The sequence below is a fragment of the Mirounga angustirostris genome, unplaced genomic scaffold, assembly GCF_029215605.1.
Source record: "Mirounga angustirostris isolate CCGP_5_RB_7025 unplaced genomic scaffold, mMirAng1.0.hap1 SCAF_15, whole genome shotgun sequence".
In the NCBI taxonomy this organism is placed as follows: domain Eukaryota; kingdom Metazoa; phylum Chordata; class Mammalia; order Carnivora; family Phocidae; genus Mirounga; species Mirounga angustirostris.
The window spans coordinates 63,237,226-63,256,824 of NW_026991723.1; the positions used below are offsets into that span (position 1 = coordinate 63,237,226).

The 19,599-nt window shown below is 39.6% G+C and overlaps 2 protein-coding genes across 10 annotated transcripts in view; one reads left to right on the forward strand and one right to left on the reverse strand.

Annotated features, from left to right (window-relative positions):
• The window catches only part of INVS (inversin), a 160,955-nt gene extending 156,774 nt beyond the window's left edge, over positions 1 to 4,181 (forward strand). For all 3 annotated transcript variants that reach the window (XM_064580113.1, XM_064580116.1, XM_064580115.1), the window contains one exon: positions 2,621 to 4,181. In XM_064580113.1, the coding sequence (XP_064436183.1) occupies positions 2,621 to 2,772 (152 nt within the window). In that variant the 3' untranslated portion in view covers positions 2,773 to 4,181. The remainder of the gene's footprint in view (positions 1 to 2,620) is intronic.
• The window catches only part of TEX10 (testis expressed 10), a 103,834-nt gene that overhangs the window by 37,778 nt on the left and 46,457 nt on the right, over positions 1 to 19,599 (reverse strand). For 2 of the 7 annotated variants that reach the window (XM_045882786.3, XM_045882785.3), the window contains 4 exons: positions 14,917 to 14,997; positions 13,117 to 13,298; positions 6,310 to 6,520; positions 4,849 to 5,070 (listed from right to left, as the gene is read on the reverse strand). In XM_045882786.3, coding sequence (XP_045738742.1) covers positions 4,957 to 5,070; positions 6,310 to 6,520; positions 13,117 to 13,298; positions 14,917 to 14,997 — 588 coding nt within the window. In that variant the 3' untranslated portion in view covers positions 4,849 to 4,956. Of the gene's footprint in view, positions 1 to 4,848; positions 5,071 to 6,309; positions 6,521 to 8,035; positions 8,240 to 13,116; positions 13,299 to 14,916; positions 14,998 to 19,599 lie in introns of those variants that run through there. The other 5 variants (XR_010407933.1, XM_064580118.1, XM_064580117.1 and 2 more) reach the window with 5 other exon arrangements.

Genomic DNA, 19,599 nt, shown 5'->3' on the forward strand with positions numbered 1-19,599 from the left:
TCTTGCTCCATATTGGTTTCACATTAAGATTCATCTCCTTCTCAAAGTTGAGAAGTTCCTTAACCACAAATTCTGGCTTTTGCCTTTCATGGCCCTGTGAGGAGGACATTTAATATTTAATAACATGTCCTGCTCAGGCTTCACTGTGCATAATTTCACTCATACAGAAGCTCAGGGAACTTTCTTTTCAGCCATAAGACAAGAGTGTTTTACTCAGGGCCCCCTTCATTCACACCAGCATTAAATTTGGGTGATAAGTTCAGTGCTGTCAGCAGTTAATGTCAGATCCAGTGCTGCTCATGGGTGGCTATGGCAACACAGTCCCCCCACCTTTGCCAATCTAGTCATCCTGCAGGAACAGAGTGCAGCTGGGAAGGTGAACAATGACTGTCAGCATGAACTTTAACATTCATTTAGTTTTTGATGGGGAGAAAACCTGGAGGTGGGGGACAGAGTAATTACTGCCCAATCTTTAATAAGAGTTGGGCAACTCGTGTAATATAGGCAGGCTGATCAGGGAGTAGTGGGTAGGGTAGTTACAACTGTAGACCTTGATTCCTTTGAAAGTATCCATGTAAAAAAGAAAACTTTTATTATACTCGAATGAACTGAAAATTAGTTCCAAAAACCATGGTTAAATGGAACTACCAGAGAAGTAGCATTTAGATAATCAGAACAATTTTGTACTTTGTCTCAAGAGAAAAATCCAGGACTATCAGAAATCTTAAAAAATGAAGGGCTTTAGAAGCACAAAATGTTTTTTAATTAAAGTGCAGAATAAACAAATACAAATACTTAGTGGTTTCTTGGGATTTCACATAAATAGCTTGTTTGTCCTACATATCTAATTCTGACTGGCTTGAAAACAGACAAGGACTGAAGAAAATCTTTTCCTAACCTAAACTTGGGGGAACACAAGGTTTTGTTAGGTCCACCCATCCACATTAAGCATTAACCAGTGAATCAAGCTGATTGTCAGGGCTAACTAGTTTGTGTTTTATACACAAAACATGTCTATGAATAATTTCCATGGGAATGGGCACAGAGATTTCTGCAGTGTAGTATCACAGATGCCAAACTGAACCAAGAAGCTAACATTAATCTTGGTCTTCTCCATGAATAAAAATGTCAGTTCATTTTTTCACTTTGAGAATTCCATGGGGTTAAGGATCTTCTGATATGTTCACTGTCCTGTTCAATCGTAGAAAATTATTTGGCACATAGTAGGTGTTCAAATATTTGAGTGAAAATTGTTGTTCCCGTCCTCCAATGTAGGGAGAGGATTTAGTAGTGCCTTTACCTCTTTAAAGAGGAAGCAGAAAGTCAGCTAGATATCACAAAGTATATATATAGCGTCCCTGGACTGTTTCTCCACATGCATTTGGGAGACTTCACAATCCCTGTTCTCTCCAGTCCTTCAACAGCGACCCCTGCATACCACCTACAACATAGTGGCATAATACTGATCAGAGCACTTATATATATATTTTTATATACATATGTAATCTCCTAAATTTGGGGGGCTCATCTTTTTAAATATAAAAGAACTACCTTTAGAAAATCCATTCCAATGAATGGAATAACCATGGCTCAAGGGATTACTGGTACTGATAACCCCCTTGTATGAATGCAGCATTCCTGCCCACCCACAGAAGGGTATGCAAGTAACTCAAGATTGTTTTTGGCTGCCTTTACTGTATCCAGAGTTCCAGAGCAGTAGTTCACTGTGAAAGAACTTTAACAGTAATAAAACCAGGAGAGAAATAGCAAGACATGTAACTTTTTAAACTACTCCCCTTTCTGGGGCACCTGGGTGGCTCAGTTGTTAAGCGGCTGCCTTTGGCTCAGGTCATGATCCCAGGGGGTCCTGGGTTCGAGCCCTGCATCGGGCTCCCTGCTCAGTGGGAAGCCTGCTTCTCCCTCTCCCACTCCCCCTGCTTGTATTCCCTCTCTCGCTTCTCTCTCTGTCGAATAAATAAATTTAAAATATATATATATTATAAACTACTCCCCTTTCATGTTCGCTTCTTTGCTCCACAGAAAGTTAGGAGCAACAGATAGCAATATGGCCTCAACAAGTTCTCTTGACCATTTGGGGCCTCAGCATCCTCATTTGTCAAATGATAGGGTTGAATCCATCAGTTTTCCAACTGCGGCATCTTAAGAAGGCCTAAAAAATTACATTTCAAGACTGATATGCCTATCAAGACTATCATCTTTAAAGATAGTTTTCAAACAAGCCTATTTTCTACAATGGACTATAGCCCACTGTGTGGCCCATGGAAAGTTAAGCTATGTATATGTAAGTTTGCGTTGTTGTATGTTAAAAGCACAGAGAAAGCTATACCAGTTATTCCAGACAGACTGAAGACCTAGGTCCCAGTCACAGCTCAAGCACCTGGCCCCTTCCAGTCAAGGTTCTTCCTTTAAGAGAGGTCATGTATCTTGGAGGATGTTGGAAAATGTGAGGCTACTAAGTCCTCCTGTCTCTCTGACAAACTGGCCATCACCTTACCAGCCCCATGGATAGCCCATATCTAAATCCTTCTTCCTCACCAGTAATGAACTCTTCGGTATTAAAATTAATAACCTGATTAACTCTGATATTTGCTTTTAACAGTGAGCAACTTGCCGTGTATACACCTCCTTGAGAACAGTGGAAGATCAAAGAATTTTTCTTATAACCTGCAATCAGCTCCTCAATCAAAATCCAAAATAAAGCTTCGACCACCTCTGGAGGAAGACTGTGTCCGGGGTAGCTGGAATAGCTAGTGCAGAGTTCTGATTCTCTGCTGATTATCTTTTACGTCTTGAGACAGTATTAATCCTCAGGCCTAAAGCCTTAGGCTGAAAACATGGTAACAACTGAATGACCATATCCGGATGTTCTCTCTCTGTTCTTTAGCTTGTGCTACAAGGACCACGGTACACTGTGCCTGTGGAAAGCTTCCTGGCCGTCTACCTTCCATTCAGTCAGTACGGCTGTAAAGAACAACTTATAATTAACAGTAAAGTCTGAGTAAAACTCAGAACATGATGAGCACTAACATGAGATTTCTGCCAGCCAGCTGGGGCAGCCCTGGGTTTTTGGCCCTGGTAAAGAACCTAGATGAGATGGGTGGGGAGGAGCCTGTTATATAGCAGCCATCTTCATTTCACTACTTTTCTCCAATCTCATCTTATTCCAGCATTATCAGTTTTAAATTTTAGACCAGAATCATGACCCAGAATTTACATTTAAGAATTGTTAAGACAAGGGGCACCTGGGTGGCTCTGTCGCTTAAGCATCTGCCTTCGGCTGAGGTCACGATCTCCGGGAGCTGCATTGGGCTCCATACGCAGGGGGGAGTCTGCTGGAGATTCTCTCCCCTTCCCTCTTGCCCCTCCCCTCCCGCCACACCCTCACTCTCTCTCAAATATATAAATCTTGGGGCACCTGGGTGGCTCAGTCAGTCAAGCGTTTGCCTTTTGCTCGAGTCACGATCTCCCAAGTCCTGGGATTGAGCCCCTTATCAGGCTCCTGCTCAGCAGGGAGTCTACTTGTCCCTCTCCCACTCCCCCTGCTTGTGCTGTCTAAGACCGTAATAGGCACTCTGTTGATTCCTTGCATTTTACAGTTCCCGTGTTAGCCTCCGAAGGCCTCAGGTTGCTGCTGAGCACCAGCAGCAGTATCACAGCAGCGAGGAATCAGCTGGGGAGGTTTACAGACCAGACCATTCACACAGAAGGTACCACCACTTCAGGCCTTACCATTTTCTTGTATTTTCTGCCTGACCTGTACAGGTGAGCAATCTTGTCAAAATGCCATTCCTACTGGCTGGGAAAACTGTCCTAAAACTACACACATTTTAACTCTAAGAACACCTGGCATAAATACAATCCAGTGATCGTAGGCTTTTTCACATTTTTAAGAGCAAAGTTAGGAATGTAAACAGAAGGATGAAACGGTGACATACTAGGCTCAAATATTTCTAGGACCACTTCCATTTTCTTAAAATTACTGCCCCCCCTGTCCTGACAGTAAGAGATTAAGCAATAAAATGTTAATTAGCAAACTGTAAAAAATTATTTCATAGTTATAATAATGAATACAGTTGACCCTTGAACAACCAGGTTTGTGTGAATCCACTGAACATGTTTTTTTTTCCCCCCAATAAATACATATGGTATCGATAAATACAGCCATAGTACTGCAAATGTGTTCTTTTCTCTAGCTTGCTTTATTTTAAGAATTAGAATCTAATACATATAACAAAATATGTGTAAACTGATTATCAGTAAGGCTTCTGGTCAACAGTATGCTATTGGCAGTAAAGGTTTAGGGGAATCAAATTTTATACATGGATTTTTTTACCAGGGTGGGGGGAGGGTGTCGGTACCCCCTAACCCTCCCCCAACATTGTACAAGGGTCAATAAAATTGCTATCTAGCTTGTAATTTTAAAAGAATTAACTAGATCAAACCAAGTACCATTTAGGTATAGGAAAACCCCAAACAACTGTAGCACTATCTTGAAATCTTGCTCCTGCACAGGGATAGAAAACTGCTGTACATAATAGGACTCCATAGTGAGAAGCTGAATGTCATGATGGATAAGGGCAACCGTTCCCAAATAAAAAAACTGGTTTCTGTTGCTGTCTGAATGAACTGCAGCTGAGACCACACAAAGATTCTGCTACTTTCTTGGCAAGTAATAGAAGGTACTGTATTATCACTCTGTATTTTGTAAATATTTAGTTCCTATGAAATGCAAAATACACTAACCACCTGTAACCAAGTATCATGTACTAGTCCAAGAAGCCAGCCTATGTTTTCCTACCTTAGTGCAAAGGAAGGTTCATAAACAACTACTTTAAAAGTTCAGCTTTAATGACAAACATTACATCAGTCTCTCTTCAAAATTAGATGTGAATAAACCATTTCAAACAGGAGGTACCACGATGCCTCTTACTGTACTCAATAGACTGTACTCAGTGCACTGGGCCCCTGGGGATGCCCAGTGATATACACATTGAAGCAATAATGTAAGTCTGTGAGCCACTGTTCCTGAATACCTCCACTCTTCAACGTCTGCAGAGAAAAACAAGAGTAATTTGAGAATTGTATCAAAACTGTTACGCTATCTGACAGTATTTTTCAAACCCAAATGAGATCTCAGAACCACTGCACTTCATCTTCCATCTATCCATCACCATAGGAAATCTTATTGGAAATGGAGATTTCTTAATTGGGCACTGGCAGTGAAAATTCCTAGTCACACCCCCAAGTACAAGCAGTACACCAGTTTCTGGTTTCATCTGTTCCCTCTCAAATACTGCTAGGAACTAACGAAATTTCACCATCAACCATCTTTACACTCTGGACTTCCTTCGCTTGGCATGGCAGGGTCTCACAATCTTTGCATAACATCAACTGAGAAAAATTCTATAAGGCCGACTGACAATTTCTCTCATTCTCTTCCCCACAGAGGTGGGCTAATTCTCCAACCTCAGAATAATCCAAAATCTTGACTGTTCTTCCCTTATATTTCTGAATTACTCTGTTGCCTCTTCCATTACTTCTAGAAGGCTACTGAGAAAATTCAGAACAAGAACCTGTTATATATACCCAGTTAAGTTCTATTACTCTGAAGTGTTACTATATATTAATAAAGCCCCAAATACCTACATGAAAAAAACCTCTAACTCTTCCAAACCAAAAACACTAAAGGAATCCTAGACAGAGATGCCCCTGCAAACACAGAACCAACCATGAGACAAAGCTGAAACCTGCAACTTCTCAACTTCCTCTTACAGTGAACTAAGTGACTAGAAATTGGGTGCAGTTTATTCCTGCTAAATAATTTTTTTAATGACAGCTAACATTTGTTGAGAACTTAATGTCAGTTACACGAAAAACTTTACGTGAATGATCTCATTTTATGGTCACCAAAACTCAATGAAGTTGGTGTTTACAGCTAGGTAAAACAACTGACAGGTTTAAAAACCATGCCAAACTATCACAGTTAATCAGAATCCTGGTAGGAGTGACTCTGATGCCTGTACCTCTTCTAACTAAGCTGCCTGCCACCTTAATTCAATGTGACTACTTTATGGTTTTTATTACGGACCCTAGATCAAAGACCTCCCCCTGGTTAAGTGGCAGGTGCTAGTCATCAGGGGAAGCCCTGGGAAATCACCAAAGTGGGCTTAATTCCAGGAGTCAGTCAATGCACAGGAGACCTAGCCTCCCAAGAGCAACACCCCATGCCCTGCCCAGAAATCCTTTTTCTAGTACTAATAGTACAAAGCCCTGTTCCACACTTCTTACCGTGATATTCTTGATGATCTGCTGCACCAAGATGGCATTGGTTAACATATGAGTCCTGAGGGGTGCATGCTGAAGCAGCAGGCGAAGCAGCTGGCCCACGACAGGCAGCTCCTCAGGCCCAGCTCTGTTCACCCGCAGGCTCTGCAGCATCAACCTGAGGACTCGAGGCAGGAGAGCCAGGATGGAGACACAGACCCCCCACAGCTTGTCCCTACAACAACAGACAAAAATGAGTCAGAGAGCCAACACACACAGAAAAAGTACCCTTTCCATATTTCCTAAAACTGAGAAATGTCCTTTTAAGATATGTGTTTTCTGGGGCGCCTGGGTGGCTCAGTCGCTAAGCATCTGCCTTCGGCTCAGGTCATGATCCTGGGGTCCTGGGATCGAGCCCCACATCGGGCTCCCTGCTCCACGGGAAGCCTGCTTGTGTTCCTGCTCTCGCTCTCTATCAAATAAAATCTTTAAAAATAAAAAACAGGGGCGCCTGGGTGGCTCAGTCGTTAAGTGTCTGCCTTCGGTTCAGGTCATGATCCCGGGGTCCTGGGATCGAGCCCCACATGGGGCTCCCTGTTCCGCGGGAAGCCTGCTTCTCCCTCTCCCATTCCCCCTGCTTGTGTTCCCTCTCTCGCTGTCTCTCTCTCTCTGTCAAATAAATAAATAAAATCTTTAAAAAAGTAAAAATTAAAAAATTTAAAACCTGGTGTTTTCTGATAAAACTTCACAAATCAAAACTAGTAACTGGGTTTCATCAGAGCTAATTTTAAGCAAATCCAATGAATGAAGGTGCTCTCCCCCAGTTGAATGAGTTCTAGGAAACCTAGCAATCAGCACTTTCCTGGGCTTAACAGGACATTCTTGAAGCCCTGGGTGATCATATAGAACAGAGAATTAGCCAAAGAACAATCTATATATGCATAGTGTTCTCTACAACTGAAAATTATTCAACTATTATACAACATCAAAAATCAAGAGTAAGACTATCCCACTGATAAAAAGAAAAGAAAAATGGGTGCCTGGCTCAGTCAGTAGAGCATGCGACTCTTAATCTCAGGGTCTTGAGTTCGAGCCCCATGCTGGGGGTAGAGTTTACGTTAAACAACAACAGGGGCACCTAGGTGGCTCAGTTGGTTAAGTGTCCAACTCTTGGCTTCGGCTCAGGCCATTATCTCAGGGTTGTGCGATTGAGCCCCGCATTGGGCTCCACACTCAGCTCACGGAATCTGAGATTCTTTCCCCCTCCCACTGCTCTCAAGTGCGCTGTCTTGCGCACTCTAAAATAAAATCTTAAAAAAAAAAACACACATACAGACAAAACAAAACTTCACGAAACTTTAAGACTGTGACCTGAATTCTGAGCCTCTTCAATGTTTTAAAGTGGGCAGATTTGTGGAAGAAGGTGCTCACAAGGAAACAAAATAGATTTCATAAAGGAGCCAGTTAGGGGACTGTTACTGCATTACTAGGTCATGAAAGGCCAGAAATAATAAATCCAAATTTTAGTAAGAATCATTCTCTTGGTATTGTTATAGAGCAGGAACAAAAATGTTTTATGATAAAGGTAAGTGGACTTGCAGCTAGCCTAACCACAATCTAGAAGAGTATCAATTAAATGGAGCAATAGAGTCCACTGGCTGTTAAAGGCCCCGACCTTAGTCTGTTACAGATTCTATATCAGGAGTGCATAATCCTCCTAGTCCCCAAATCCTTCAGAGAACCTGACTACCTCCAGATGTAGAAGCAGCAGTCCTTTCACAATTTGATCAACCTCCCCAACTTCATACACAGCAACTGCATCAAAGATGGATACCGAATCCATTCTAAGCCAACCAGATCCTCTTATTGGAGACTTTATTCAGCCCGTTGACTCATGCGTAGCCAGGTTAGGAGAACCACGTGCAAGGAGAATAAAGCCAGACTGCACACACAGCTAATAAGGAGGCAAAGGCACAGAGATAAAGACTACACAATCTAGAAGAAAATGTAGAGATAACTACTTTGGTTCCTAATGAGTTTCAATTCCTGCTTCCACATTCCTAGCCCTTGAGTTTTCTAAGTTACCCCATAATGGTCCAATATCCATTTTCTATTTTAACTTAAGTGGATTCCAAGTAATTGCTGATCAAAGCTGCGCTAAAGAGCTCATAGATTCTATACAATACTAAATATAAGTTTAGTGAATGGGTCAATAAAGTTTAGAACTCCACCTTAAGACACACAATTAAAACTCTCAAGCCAAAAAGAAATACAAGAGACCTGGGTACCACAAGCAATGGAAGAAATACCATACGAACAGCCATTCCTAAGGTTTTCTAAGAGTTGTCATGAGTGTACTCATTCTAAGTGTACGCATTCTACAAGTGTTTAAAGGACAGAACTGGGGGTCGCCTGGGTTGCTCAGTCGGTTAGGCGTCTGCCTTCGGCTCAGGTCATGATCTCAGGGTACAGGGATGGAGCCCTGCAGCTGGCTTCCTGCTCAAGGAGGAGTCTGCTTCTCCTTCTCCCTCTGCCCCACCCCACCCCCTGGAACTCCTGCTCTCTCTTATGCACATGCACACTCTCAAATTAAAAAAAAAAAAGGACATAACTGGGACCAATGAAATTGAGGTTTCAGAACTCAGAGTTGTAGTTCTAAAAATCACTCTAAAGAAACTGATGAAAGTTCAGTATTTTGCATACAATTTTCAGGAGTTCACGGGGCACCTGGGTGGTTCAGTCGGTTAAGTGGCTGCCTTCAGCTCAGGTCATGATCCCAGGGACCTGGGATGGAGGCCCACGTCGGGCTACCTGCTCAGCAGAGAGCCTGCTTCTCCCTCTCCCTCGTCCTGCTGCTCTGCCTACTTGTTCTCTCTCTCTAGCTCTCTGTCAAATAAATAAATAAAATCTTTAAAAAAAAAAAAAAAAGAGTTCAGGTAACTCCACAAACTTCTGACATATTCCAATCAGGTAACAGCAACCTCCCCTTCTACTCCAAACACAGAGAAATACAGATAAAATACTTTTTTAAAAAGTACACAGCCAAGCTCAAAAGCCAGAGTGGGTGAAATCTCTAGGTGCCAAAAACCACTACAGAAGTCATATAAAGATACCCCGACAGAGGTACAGAACTGGATGTGGGATTTTAGGGCTGGGTTTTCAACAGCTTAGTATTGGAAGCTGAGACTTTAGGCCCTAGGTGTGGGAGGCAGGGAGCTAGAATTGGGATCCCTGTGTATAGCTGGAAGACAGGACAATGCACATGTAAAACTGACCCACAGGGAGGTCTCCATAATCTGCACAGAACTCTCACAAAAGATGCACTCAGAGAAAAGGTGTACAATCCAAACCATGAGTTTGTTCAACCCCATGAAAAACAATCTCCAGAGACTCACCTGCTCCCCTACGTAAGGGAGAATTCCCATGCCAGAGAATAAAAGAAAAAACAGAACAAACGGACAGGAACTTTAAAATAATACCAATAAATCAGGAAAAAACAAGAATGACAAAAAGCCAAGTAAAAACCCCAACAGAGCTAAGAAAAGAACAGAGCCGATGAAATTAAAACTCAAGAGTTAAATAAAACATACAGCAAAGTGGAAGATGTTCAGAGATAGAGGACAAATTGAGAAGCTCCCTTCATTTAAAGGAGGCTGTAGGAGAGAAGAGAAAAACGGGAGGTAACAGAAATAGTAACAGCACTTCCCAGACCTGAAGGAAAAACACCCAGTCTTCAGATCAAAGAGTTCACTAAGTCTTAAGAAGCAGGTAATAATCAAACCTACATTAGGATACACCTTGATCGGGCGCCTGGGTGGCTCAGTTGGTTAAGCGACTGCCTTCGGCTCAGGTCATGATCCTGGAGTCATAGGATCGAGTCCCGCATCAGGCTCCCTGCTCGGCAGGGAGTCTGCTTCTCCCTCTGACCCTCCCCCTCTCATGTGCTCTCTCTCTCTCTCATTCTCTCTCTCAAATAAATAAATAAAATCTTTAAAAAAAAAAAAAAAAGAATAAAAAAAGAATAAAAAAAAAAAAAAAAAGGATACACCTTGATCTGCAACACCACAAAGTTAAGGAGAAAACAGTAAAACTGCAGAGAATAGACTACCTACAACCAGGAGGGCTCAGTGACAGCAGATTTTTCCATTACTAACAATGAGTCCAGAAGACAAACAGTATAGTTTCTTCAAAGTCCAGTGGCCATGGTTTTTAACAACTCAAACTGAGTGGTCAAGCCTGATGTTTTGGCCAGCTCTTGAGAAATCAAAGCCTCCTAATAATTTGACTGGCATTCTCATTATTTATAACCTTACAAACACCTTCTCAGGGAAGGTAGGAGTAGCCCAAAAGGGAATTTAAGCACCTACCACTCTGGCTGGCAACACATCCTTGTGACTAAGTAATGTCACCTGAGAGATACACAGAGTCCTGGAAATACCAACCATTTCAATATCTAGCATAAAACATTTAAAACTGGGCATTTTAAACAAGCAAAAAATATTTCATACACTCAATTTTGTTCCATTCAGCCACAGAAAGTCAAAAGTGGGATGTTTCTCCATAAGAACTTATAAAAGATCTTTAAAACCTCCCATCAAAGTATTCAATAAAGGGGCTATATTTCAATGACAGGAAATAACAAATAGCAACATACACATTTCATAAATGGGGACTCTTATTATAACATGTTTTGAACCCTAAGAAGTTCCTTGGGATTTATAAAAGCCTTTTCTTGACCTATAAGACCAAAAGTCTGATGATATGCAAGAAAATCTTCAAATCTGTGTTTTATTTATGTGTCAATTTTAGAGTCTATTTACAATAAAATCCATTTTACTTTTTATTTTTTATTTGACAGACAGAGACACACAGCGAGAGAGGGAACACAAACGGGGAGTGGGAGAAGGAGAAGCAGGCTTCCTTTGACGCAGGGAGCCCAATGCGGGGCTCGATCCCAGGACCCTGGGATCATGACCTGAGCTGAAGGCAGATGCTTAACGACCGAGCCACCCAGGCGCCCCAACAAAATCCATTTTAAACATACACACTTAGCAAAAAAAAAAAAAATCTAAATGTATGTTGACAGTAAAATGGTAAGTTACTGCACATTCATGTAACAAAATACTGTAGATCAAATGTACTGGATGGATCACAGCCAATCATACTCACATCCCATATTTATAAACAGTGTTACTGAAACACAGCCACACCCATTCATTTATATGTTCTCTGTTGCTGCTTTCCTATTGCCAGGGCATTGCTGAATAGTTCTGACAAGAGGCTTTATATGGCATGAAAACCTTAAAATATTTACTATCTAATTCTTTAGAGAAAGAAGTTTGGTTAAGCCCTGGTATAGAGAAACAAAAATGAAATTTCTGAATCAACATGAATGACTCACAAATGATGATGACAATCAAATCACAAAAAATACATATAGTACTATCCCTTTTATATAAAACTCTTAAAATATGCAAAACAAAATTGTATTGTTTACAAATGCACATAAAATTTTTAATAAAAAGGCAAGGAAATGATTAACACATGTAAAAAACAAAACCCCAGGCTCAAAACGGTGTCACTTAGGTGAGGGCCCCAAGTCAGCAAACCAAGACTTAATACCTAACTGCAGTTTCAGCCCCCAGAAATGTAACCTTTAACCAGTCAACACAGGAACTTTCTGATCAGCACAAAGAAAAATTTATTGATAGGCCCCTTCTATTCCCCCTGGCAGGGCTACCCTGCCTAAACGATGGATTCTTTGGTAATAATTTCCTTTTTCCCATTCCCTATCTACTTATAAAAACCTTTCCTTTTCTATAGCCCTTGAGAGCTCCCCTCTACTCGCCAGATGGAATGTTGCCCAATTAGTGAATCAATTAATAAAGTCAATTAGATCTTTAAAATTTACTAAGTTGAGTTTTTGTTATTTAACACACAAAAGTGATCTCTGGGGTGTGTAGGAAAGGTAACTGTAGAGGGTACACAAGGTGTGTGCTGACGACGTTCTATTTCTGAACCTGGAGATAGGATAAATGGATGTTCAGTTTATACTTAGACTCATTAAACTATATAAATGTTTCATACATACATACGTTTATTTTTATGATATGTGAAAAGTTTAAAAAAACTAGAAAAATACCAAAATGTTAACAGGCAATAGAACAATTATTTTCTTATATTGATATCAGATTTTTAAAAATCTGTATTTCTATAAAATCGATTTCTATAAAAAATTTTAACAGGCATACCAATAAGAACATAGCATGAGAATACTTTTTTAAATTAAAGTGAAATATTCCAAACTATGCTAGAACCTTTAGTCTGAAGAGCTATATCATATAAGAGCTAAAGAATAACTAATACAAACACTAGCATCTTAGAAAAATTTCCTTAAATCCAAGAACTTAAAAATTCTACTCTGGTTAGCTCTAACGAAGCCCAAAACAAAATACAAAGGCTTGTACTTATTAACAAGTGCATTCTTCTAAACGTAAATAGAATTTCTTTTCTTGCTAGACCTATAGCAACATTAATAAGGAAAGCTCCCAAAGAAACTTTATACTATCTGATTTTTCAAATCTGTAGCTTAAAGGAAAAAAACAAAAACTAAAAATTCTCATCACAATACAATGGGAATTTATGAAAGAAAAAAGAAAACGCCAGTTAGGTTTACACAAATTCTGAAAGAGAATTTAGGATATTTCCCAAATCTAATTTTCTTTGACTCTTTGTTTTAATTTTTAAATTTTTAAGTTTTATTTACTCTTATTTATTTGGTTGGGGGAGGTAGATAGGGAAAAAAAAGTTGAAGAATACAAAAACTATTACCTCTTTCTTAGATGTTCTGCTTCTCCTTTCTCTAAAGTGAGCAGAAAATAAAGAAGACTGTAGCAACAAGAAGCCAGAAATGGCAGGAGAGTCTCACTAAGTACACACGTATGATCCAGGAGCTTACAGATAACACCCAAAACACAGCCAGCTGTACTGTCAGGAATTACAGTCAACCCAACCTAGGCAGAGAAAAATGAGATTAATGACCTCTTCACAACAGTCCTCTCTCCTGGATAAAACCAAACCCCATTAACTGGAGAGTTAACCTAACATCACTTCTACTGAAAAACAGCACATACATAATACATGCCACCTGCCATACCTTAAGGTCCTGTTTTCCCTTAAGCATTTAATTACTACATTAAATAACTTTGAAAGCATGCCAACTCAAGAAATACTATTAACTTAATCCACTGCCTCCCCTCCATGACAAAGTCTACTAAAATTTTCAAGACATTACAATTTCTGATGGTCAGAAATACCATCATTTAAAAGGATTCTTTCATGCCCCCCCAAATCTTGATACCAACAATCACATTTACATGATCTTTATTAGATTCTTCAGACTAGAAAACTCTTAATATCTGGCACCACCTCCACCCCAGGTAATTAAGTGTACAAACCAGAGTTCATTTTACAATTAGCCTTCCCCTTCCCTTAATTTAGCTACTCATTCAGACATGACTAAGTGAAACACCCAGGGGTAAGACATCACTATACTGAACACCTGACTGCTTCACTGCCCCAAAACCTCGATAAGGGACATCATGGTATATGTATTCATTTGGACTCTACTGTAAACTGTCATTAAGGTGGACTCTAACTTATAATTGTTACGTGTGCACAGTTTAAATCTCCTGGGAACTACTGTTGAGTCATCACTGAAGTCTGCAGGCTCTGATCAGGCTGTCTGAATATAGTGGCCAAGAATGACTATTGTGTTGATCTTTTAACTAGAATAATGAATGCAGTCCGATGAGGACATAAATATCTGGAGGGGAGATGACAAGGAAAAAGGTAGGGATCCTTAGAGACACAACATATAAGGACTGGAAGTTCGACAATCGAGAGAAAAGAGTACTGGGAATTCAAAACAGTATCCTTCCAACTTAAGGGAAATAACATTTTAAAGGAGAAAAGGGGGTTGCAATGTGCCTATAAAATGACCCAAACAAGTGAGAGTGCCTAGAAGATAAAATGTGGGAGCCGTCCCTTGCACTATACATAATTATAGTAAGCCAGAGATCCAAGTATAAATGTTGGAGGAAGCTAAAAAGCAAAAACCCAGGCACACCCAATGGAAACAAGGAACACCAACTGTCCAGAAGACAAAATAGTCTCAAGGCTGAGCTCGCTGCTTCTAGTGACCAGGCCTTGAGCCAACTGTTAGGATACATCCCTACTTTAGAACCCAAATCTTTAAGGTGTAAATTAGACCCCAGTCTGGATTCTGGATTCCCAATACACCAATACCAAGTACATGTTAATTAAAGCATTACAAGTCAGAAGAACCTAAGGTATAATTTTAAAGCCCTTCATTGCAGATGGAGAAAGTAAGGTCCTGGAAAAGGGGGAATTTCCCAAGGTTACAGAATTAATACGTAACAGCCAGGAAAAACATCAAGATTTCCCAGTTCTTGTCACAGCATCATGCTATGAGGCCATGGAATTATTAAGCTTAGAATTCTGGACACACACTCTCTCCTCGCCTATGGCAAACCCACTATTAACCAAGGATTCTCTATGATTTTTTCAGTAGCAAAACAAAACAAAACAAAAAAATGTAAGTATATTTACCAAATGCTTACTGATGGCACTCTGCAGGATGTCAAAGCTCTGGCTTCGGGCAGGGATAACCAATAAACTGTGACAAACTGTCTGTCAGAAAAGGAGAAAACCAGTAACCAAATCGGGACATTTTAGGTCAGAAACAAGCTCTACAGACTTTTTTTTAACCTACTTGCCCTACATAGAACAGGAAACTTAACAAAAAATCACTTTGAAGATACAAATGTCAAAGTTTTGTAAAACAATCGAGTCTCATATATGGGATAATTTTCCAAACAATTCATTAATTAAACATTTACTGGACATTGAGCTAGTCCTATCAGGTGCCAGGCACAGGAATGAAAGACTGAGGAACTCCTCTCTCACAGCTCTAAAAAAGTAGCTTCAATCCACCAAGGTAGAGACCGTATTTCTATTATAAGTACTAAAAGAGAAAGATCTGAATGATGTGAACGAAGGGCTGACAAAAGCCTTTTTTCCATTTGGTAGAAAAATGTACCATAGAAAAACACTTATGATCCAGAAACTACTAATATCCTGTTCAAATTAATTATAATGCTGCCTCCTATTCCCCAAAGGTAAAAGGAAGAGAACAGTCCACAGGAAAAGAAAATATAAGGAAAGTGGGAGTCAAATCCTTAGTATTTTTAATTTTCTAAGTTCTCAAGGGAACAGGAGGAAAGGACAACATCCAGTCCTTCAGAGACATCATTACACAATTCCAGAAGCGGATGGAATGCAGTGCCAAAAGTGAAATATGTGAAAGAATCACATAGAAAGACAAAGACAAAGCTGGTGGAAATAAGAATATCACTCTAGAGCACTGGGTGTTGTGTAAGACTGATGAATCACAGAACTGTACCCCTGAAACAAATAATACATTGTAAGTTAATTTAAAAAATTAAAAAATAAAAAATAAAAAAAGAGTATCACTCTAGCAAGAGGACAGTCAAACTAAATTCAAGGAAACCGTCAATCAACCCGGAAAAATCAACAGCTCTATGCATTATTTCTCGACTGTCGAACTACCAGTCCTTAAAACCTCTTATAAATTAATAGCACCCAGAGTTTTCACATGGCAATTTTTATTTTCTTTTATGCTTGTTAAGTAACAATGTAAAAACATATTTCTAATGCCATCGTCCTACTTCAAAACTGAATATTTTCATTAATAAAGGATAAATCACATTTGAAAAGGCCCATTTGCTAATAAATGACCATTTAATCCCTTCCTTTCCACCACCCCTTTCCCTTCCAGAGCAACTGGGTTGGGCTGAATCAGGTAAACATCAGCACTGGAGTAGGTAGGAGAGATGCAGTGACCCAGGGAAGGCCATTCATGAATAAATAGAGGCAGACTGTCCCCAGTGAGTTGGGAGTTCAAATGGGGTCAGGAAGATGCCTGCATGGACAGGGGTGGAACCAAAAGAAGATTAATTATAGACAAAGAAATTGGTCAAGTAAATGATATTAAGTATAATGGAAGCCAAGATTCTCACCTTCAGAAAAGGCAGGTACAAGAGGAAAAGAAGACAACTAGAATGAACCCTGGTGTTAAATTGCTGATTTCTGTCCATGACAGTCTGGGAGCACCAAGGTCCAATAGTGATGACCACACCCAGAGTCCTTAAGTTGGTTTCAAAATACCATTCTCCACTTAACAGAAAACTGGGCTTCTTTAAAAAAAATACCTGATTGCAGGGCTGGGACAGGGAAAATTAAGTATAAATCTGGAACAATCTGTGGTACAAGAAAGTAAAAGGAAGTACTAAGAAAAAAATGAGCACATGTCAAAAGAACAAAGCAGCCACTAAATTTTATAGTGACTCACTGAGTAAAATAGGAAACCATACTAACACAAATAAATAGAGACTAATAAAAAATGACTGGGATTAACAGTTTCAAAATATCTCCTCATAAACTATTAATTACAAAGGAGAAAAAGTAAAGAGTGGAGAAGTGGGGCAGACAGCACTTAATCAAGAGATCAAAGTGAGGATCTATCTAAAATGGGACAAATTGAAACCAAGCATGACCTGACAGGATGCAATCAAAAAACCACAGCAACACTTGTGTCATATTCCTACCAAATTTGTATAGCCTGAATCTAACCATGAGGGAACACAAACCCAAATGGGAGGAAAATTTTACAAAATAACTGTCCCAATGTTCTTCAAAGCATCAAGGTCAACAAAAGACCAGGAAAGACTGAGGAACTATACCAAATTGAAGGAGATGAAACAGACATTACAACTGAAAGCTATGAATAATTTGGAGTGTTTTCTTTTGCTATTCCCAACTTGATCTATAGATTCAATGCAAATCCAATCAAAATCCCAGCAGAGCATGTGACTCTTGATCTCAGGGTCATGAGGTTCAAGCCCCTCACTGGGCACAGAGCTTACTTTAAAAAAACAAAACAACGACAAATTATTGAGACAACTGGCAAAATAGGACTGAGGTTTGAGGATTAAATGACAGTAACATACCAATCTTAATTTCCTGATTTTGATGACTAGATTATAGTTATATAACCGGAATGCTTGTTTGTAAGACCTACAAACTAAAGTATGGGTATGGGCATTATGTCAAACAGTCCATAAAGTTCTTTGGGGGCGCCTGTGTGGCTCAGTCGGTTAATGGTCTGCCTTCGGCTCGGGTCATGGTCCCAAGGCCCTGGGACTGAGCCCCACGTTGGGCTCCCGGCTCAGAAGGGAGCCTGCCTGGCAGTCTCTCAACAATCATCAACCAATACTACAAAAGGTAAGAACGAGACAAGACAGCCCACCTCTCTTAAACCAATCAACATAATGACATGACAGAATTAGCAGATAAGAACTTTAAAACAACTATTACTACAAATATGTTTAAGATAAAGAAGGGGCGCCTGGCTGGCTCAGTTGGTAGAGCATGTGACTCTTGATCTTGGGGTTGTGGGTTCGAGCCCCATGTTGGGTATAGGGGTTACTTAAAAAAAAAGTTAAAGAAAAAAGAGATAAAAAATACATTATCTAAACTTTAAAAATTCACTTGTTGGTCTTTGTTCATAAATGACATGAACTGGCTATGTAGAAAATCTTTAACAACTGACAAAAAAAATTCCTGGAACTAGTAAGTAATTATAGCAAGGTTACAGGATACAATGTGAATATATTAAAGTCCATCACATTCCAAATACCAGCAATGAACAAGTAGAATTTGAAATTAAATTTATATTAGCACCCCAAAAAAACAGAAATACTTAGATATAAACCTAACAAAATATGTACAAGATCTGTAAGAGGAAAACTACAAAAATCTGCTGAATGAAATCAAAGAATTAAATAAACAGAGGTATTTCATGTTCATGGGATAGAAAGATTCAATAATGTCATGATGTCAGTTCTTCCCAACTTGATCTATAGATTCAATGCAAATCCAATCAAAATCCCAGTAAATCATTTTGTGGTATCAACAAATTGATTCTAAAATTTATTTAGACAGGAAAAAACCCAGGAACAGCCAATACAATATTAAAGGAAAAGAACAAAGTTAAGGGACTGACACTACCCAACTTCATAAATTACTATACAGCTACAGTAATCAAGATACTACAATACTGGGCGCCTGGGTGGCTCAGTTGGTTAAGCAACTGCCTTCGGCTCAGGTCATGATCCTGGAGTCCCGGGATCGAGTCCCACATCGGGCTCCCTGCTCAGCGGGGAGTCTGCTTCTCCCTCTGGCCCTCCCCCCTCTCATGTGCTCTCTCTCTCTCAAATAAATAAATAAAATCTTCAAAAAAAAAAAAAGATACTACAATACTGGTCAAAGAACAGAGATTAATGGAACAGAATAGAGAACCCAGCGACAGACCCACCTAGTCAAGTGATCTCTGACAATGAAACAAAGACCTTTCAATAAATGGTGCTTTAACAATCTGTATGCAAATAAATCTAGACTCTTCACAACAATTAACTCAGAATGGATAACAGACCTAAATGTAAAATGCAAAATACAAAACTATAACTGGCTTAGAAGATAACACAGGAGGAAAAACCTAAATGACCTTAAGTATGGTGATGACTTTTTAGATACAACACCAAAGGCACAATGTGCAGGGAAGAAAGAAATGGTAAGCTGGACTTCATTAAAATTAAAAAATTCTGCTCTGCAAAAGATAATGTCAAGAGTATGAACAGACAAGCCACAGAACTGGGAGAAAATCTTCACAAAAGACCTATGTGATGAAGTACTGTTACCCAAAATATTCAAAGAACACTTAAAACTCAACAAGAAAACAACCCAATTAAAATATGGGCCAAAGACCATAACAGATACCTCACCAAAGACATATGGCAAATAAACATGAAAATATGCTCCACATCTTATGTTATAAGGGAAATCAAAATTAGATAATGAAATGCTACACACCTATTAGAATGGCCCAAATCCAAAACACTGACGTGAAATGCGGGCAAGGATCTAGAGCAACAGAAACTCATTCACTGCTGGTACGATTGCAAAATGGTACAACCACTTTAGAAGACACTGTGTTGTTTCTCAGAAAATTAAATGCACTCTTACCATATGACCCAGCAACCATTTCCTTGGTATTTACCCAAAGGAGTTGAAAACATGTCTACACAAAAACCTACACATGGATGTTTATAAACCTATACAGCTTTATTCATAATTACCAAAATGTGGAAGCAA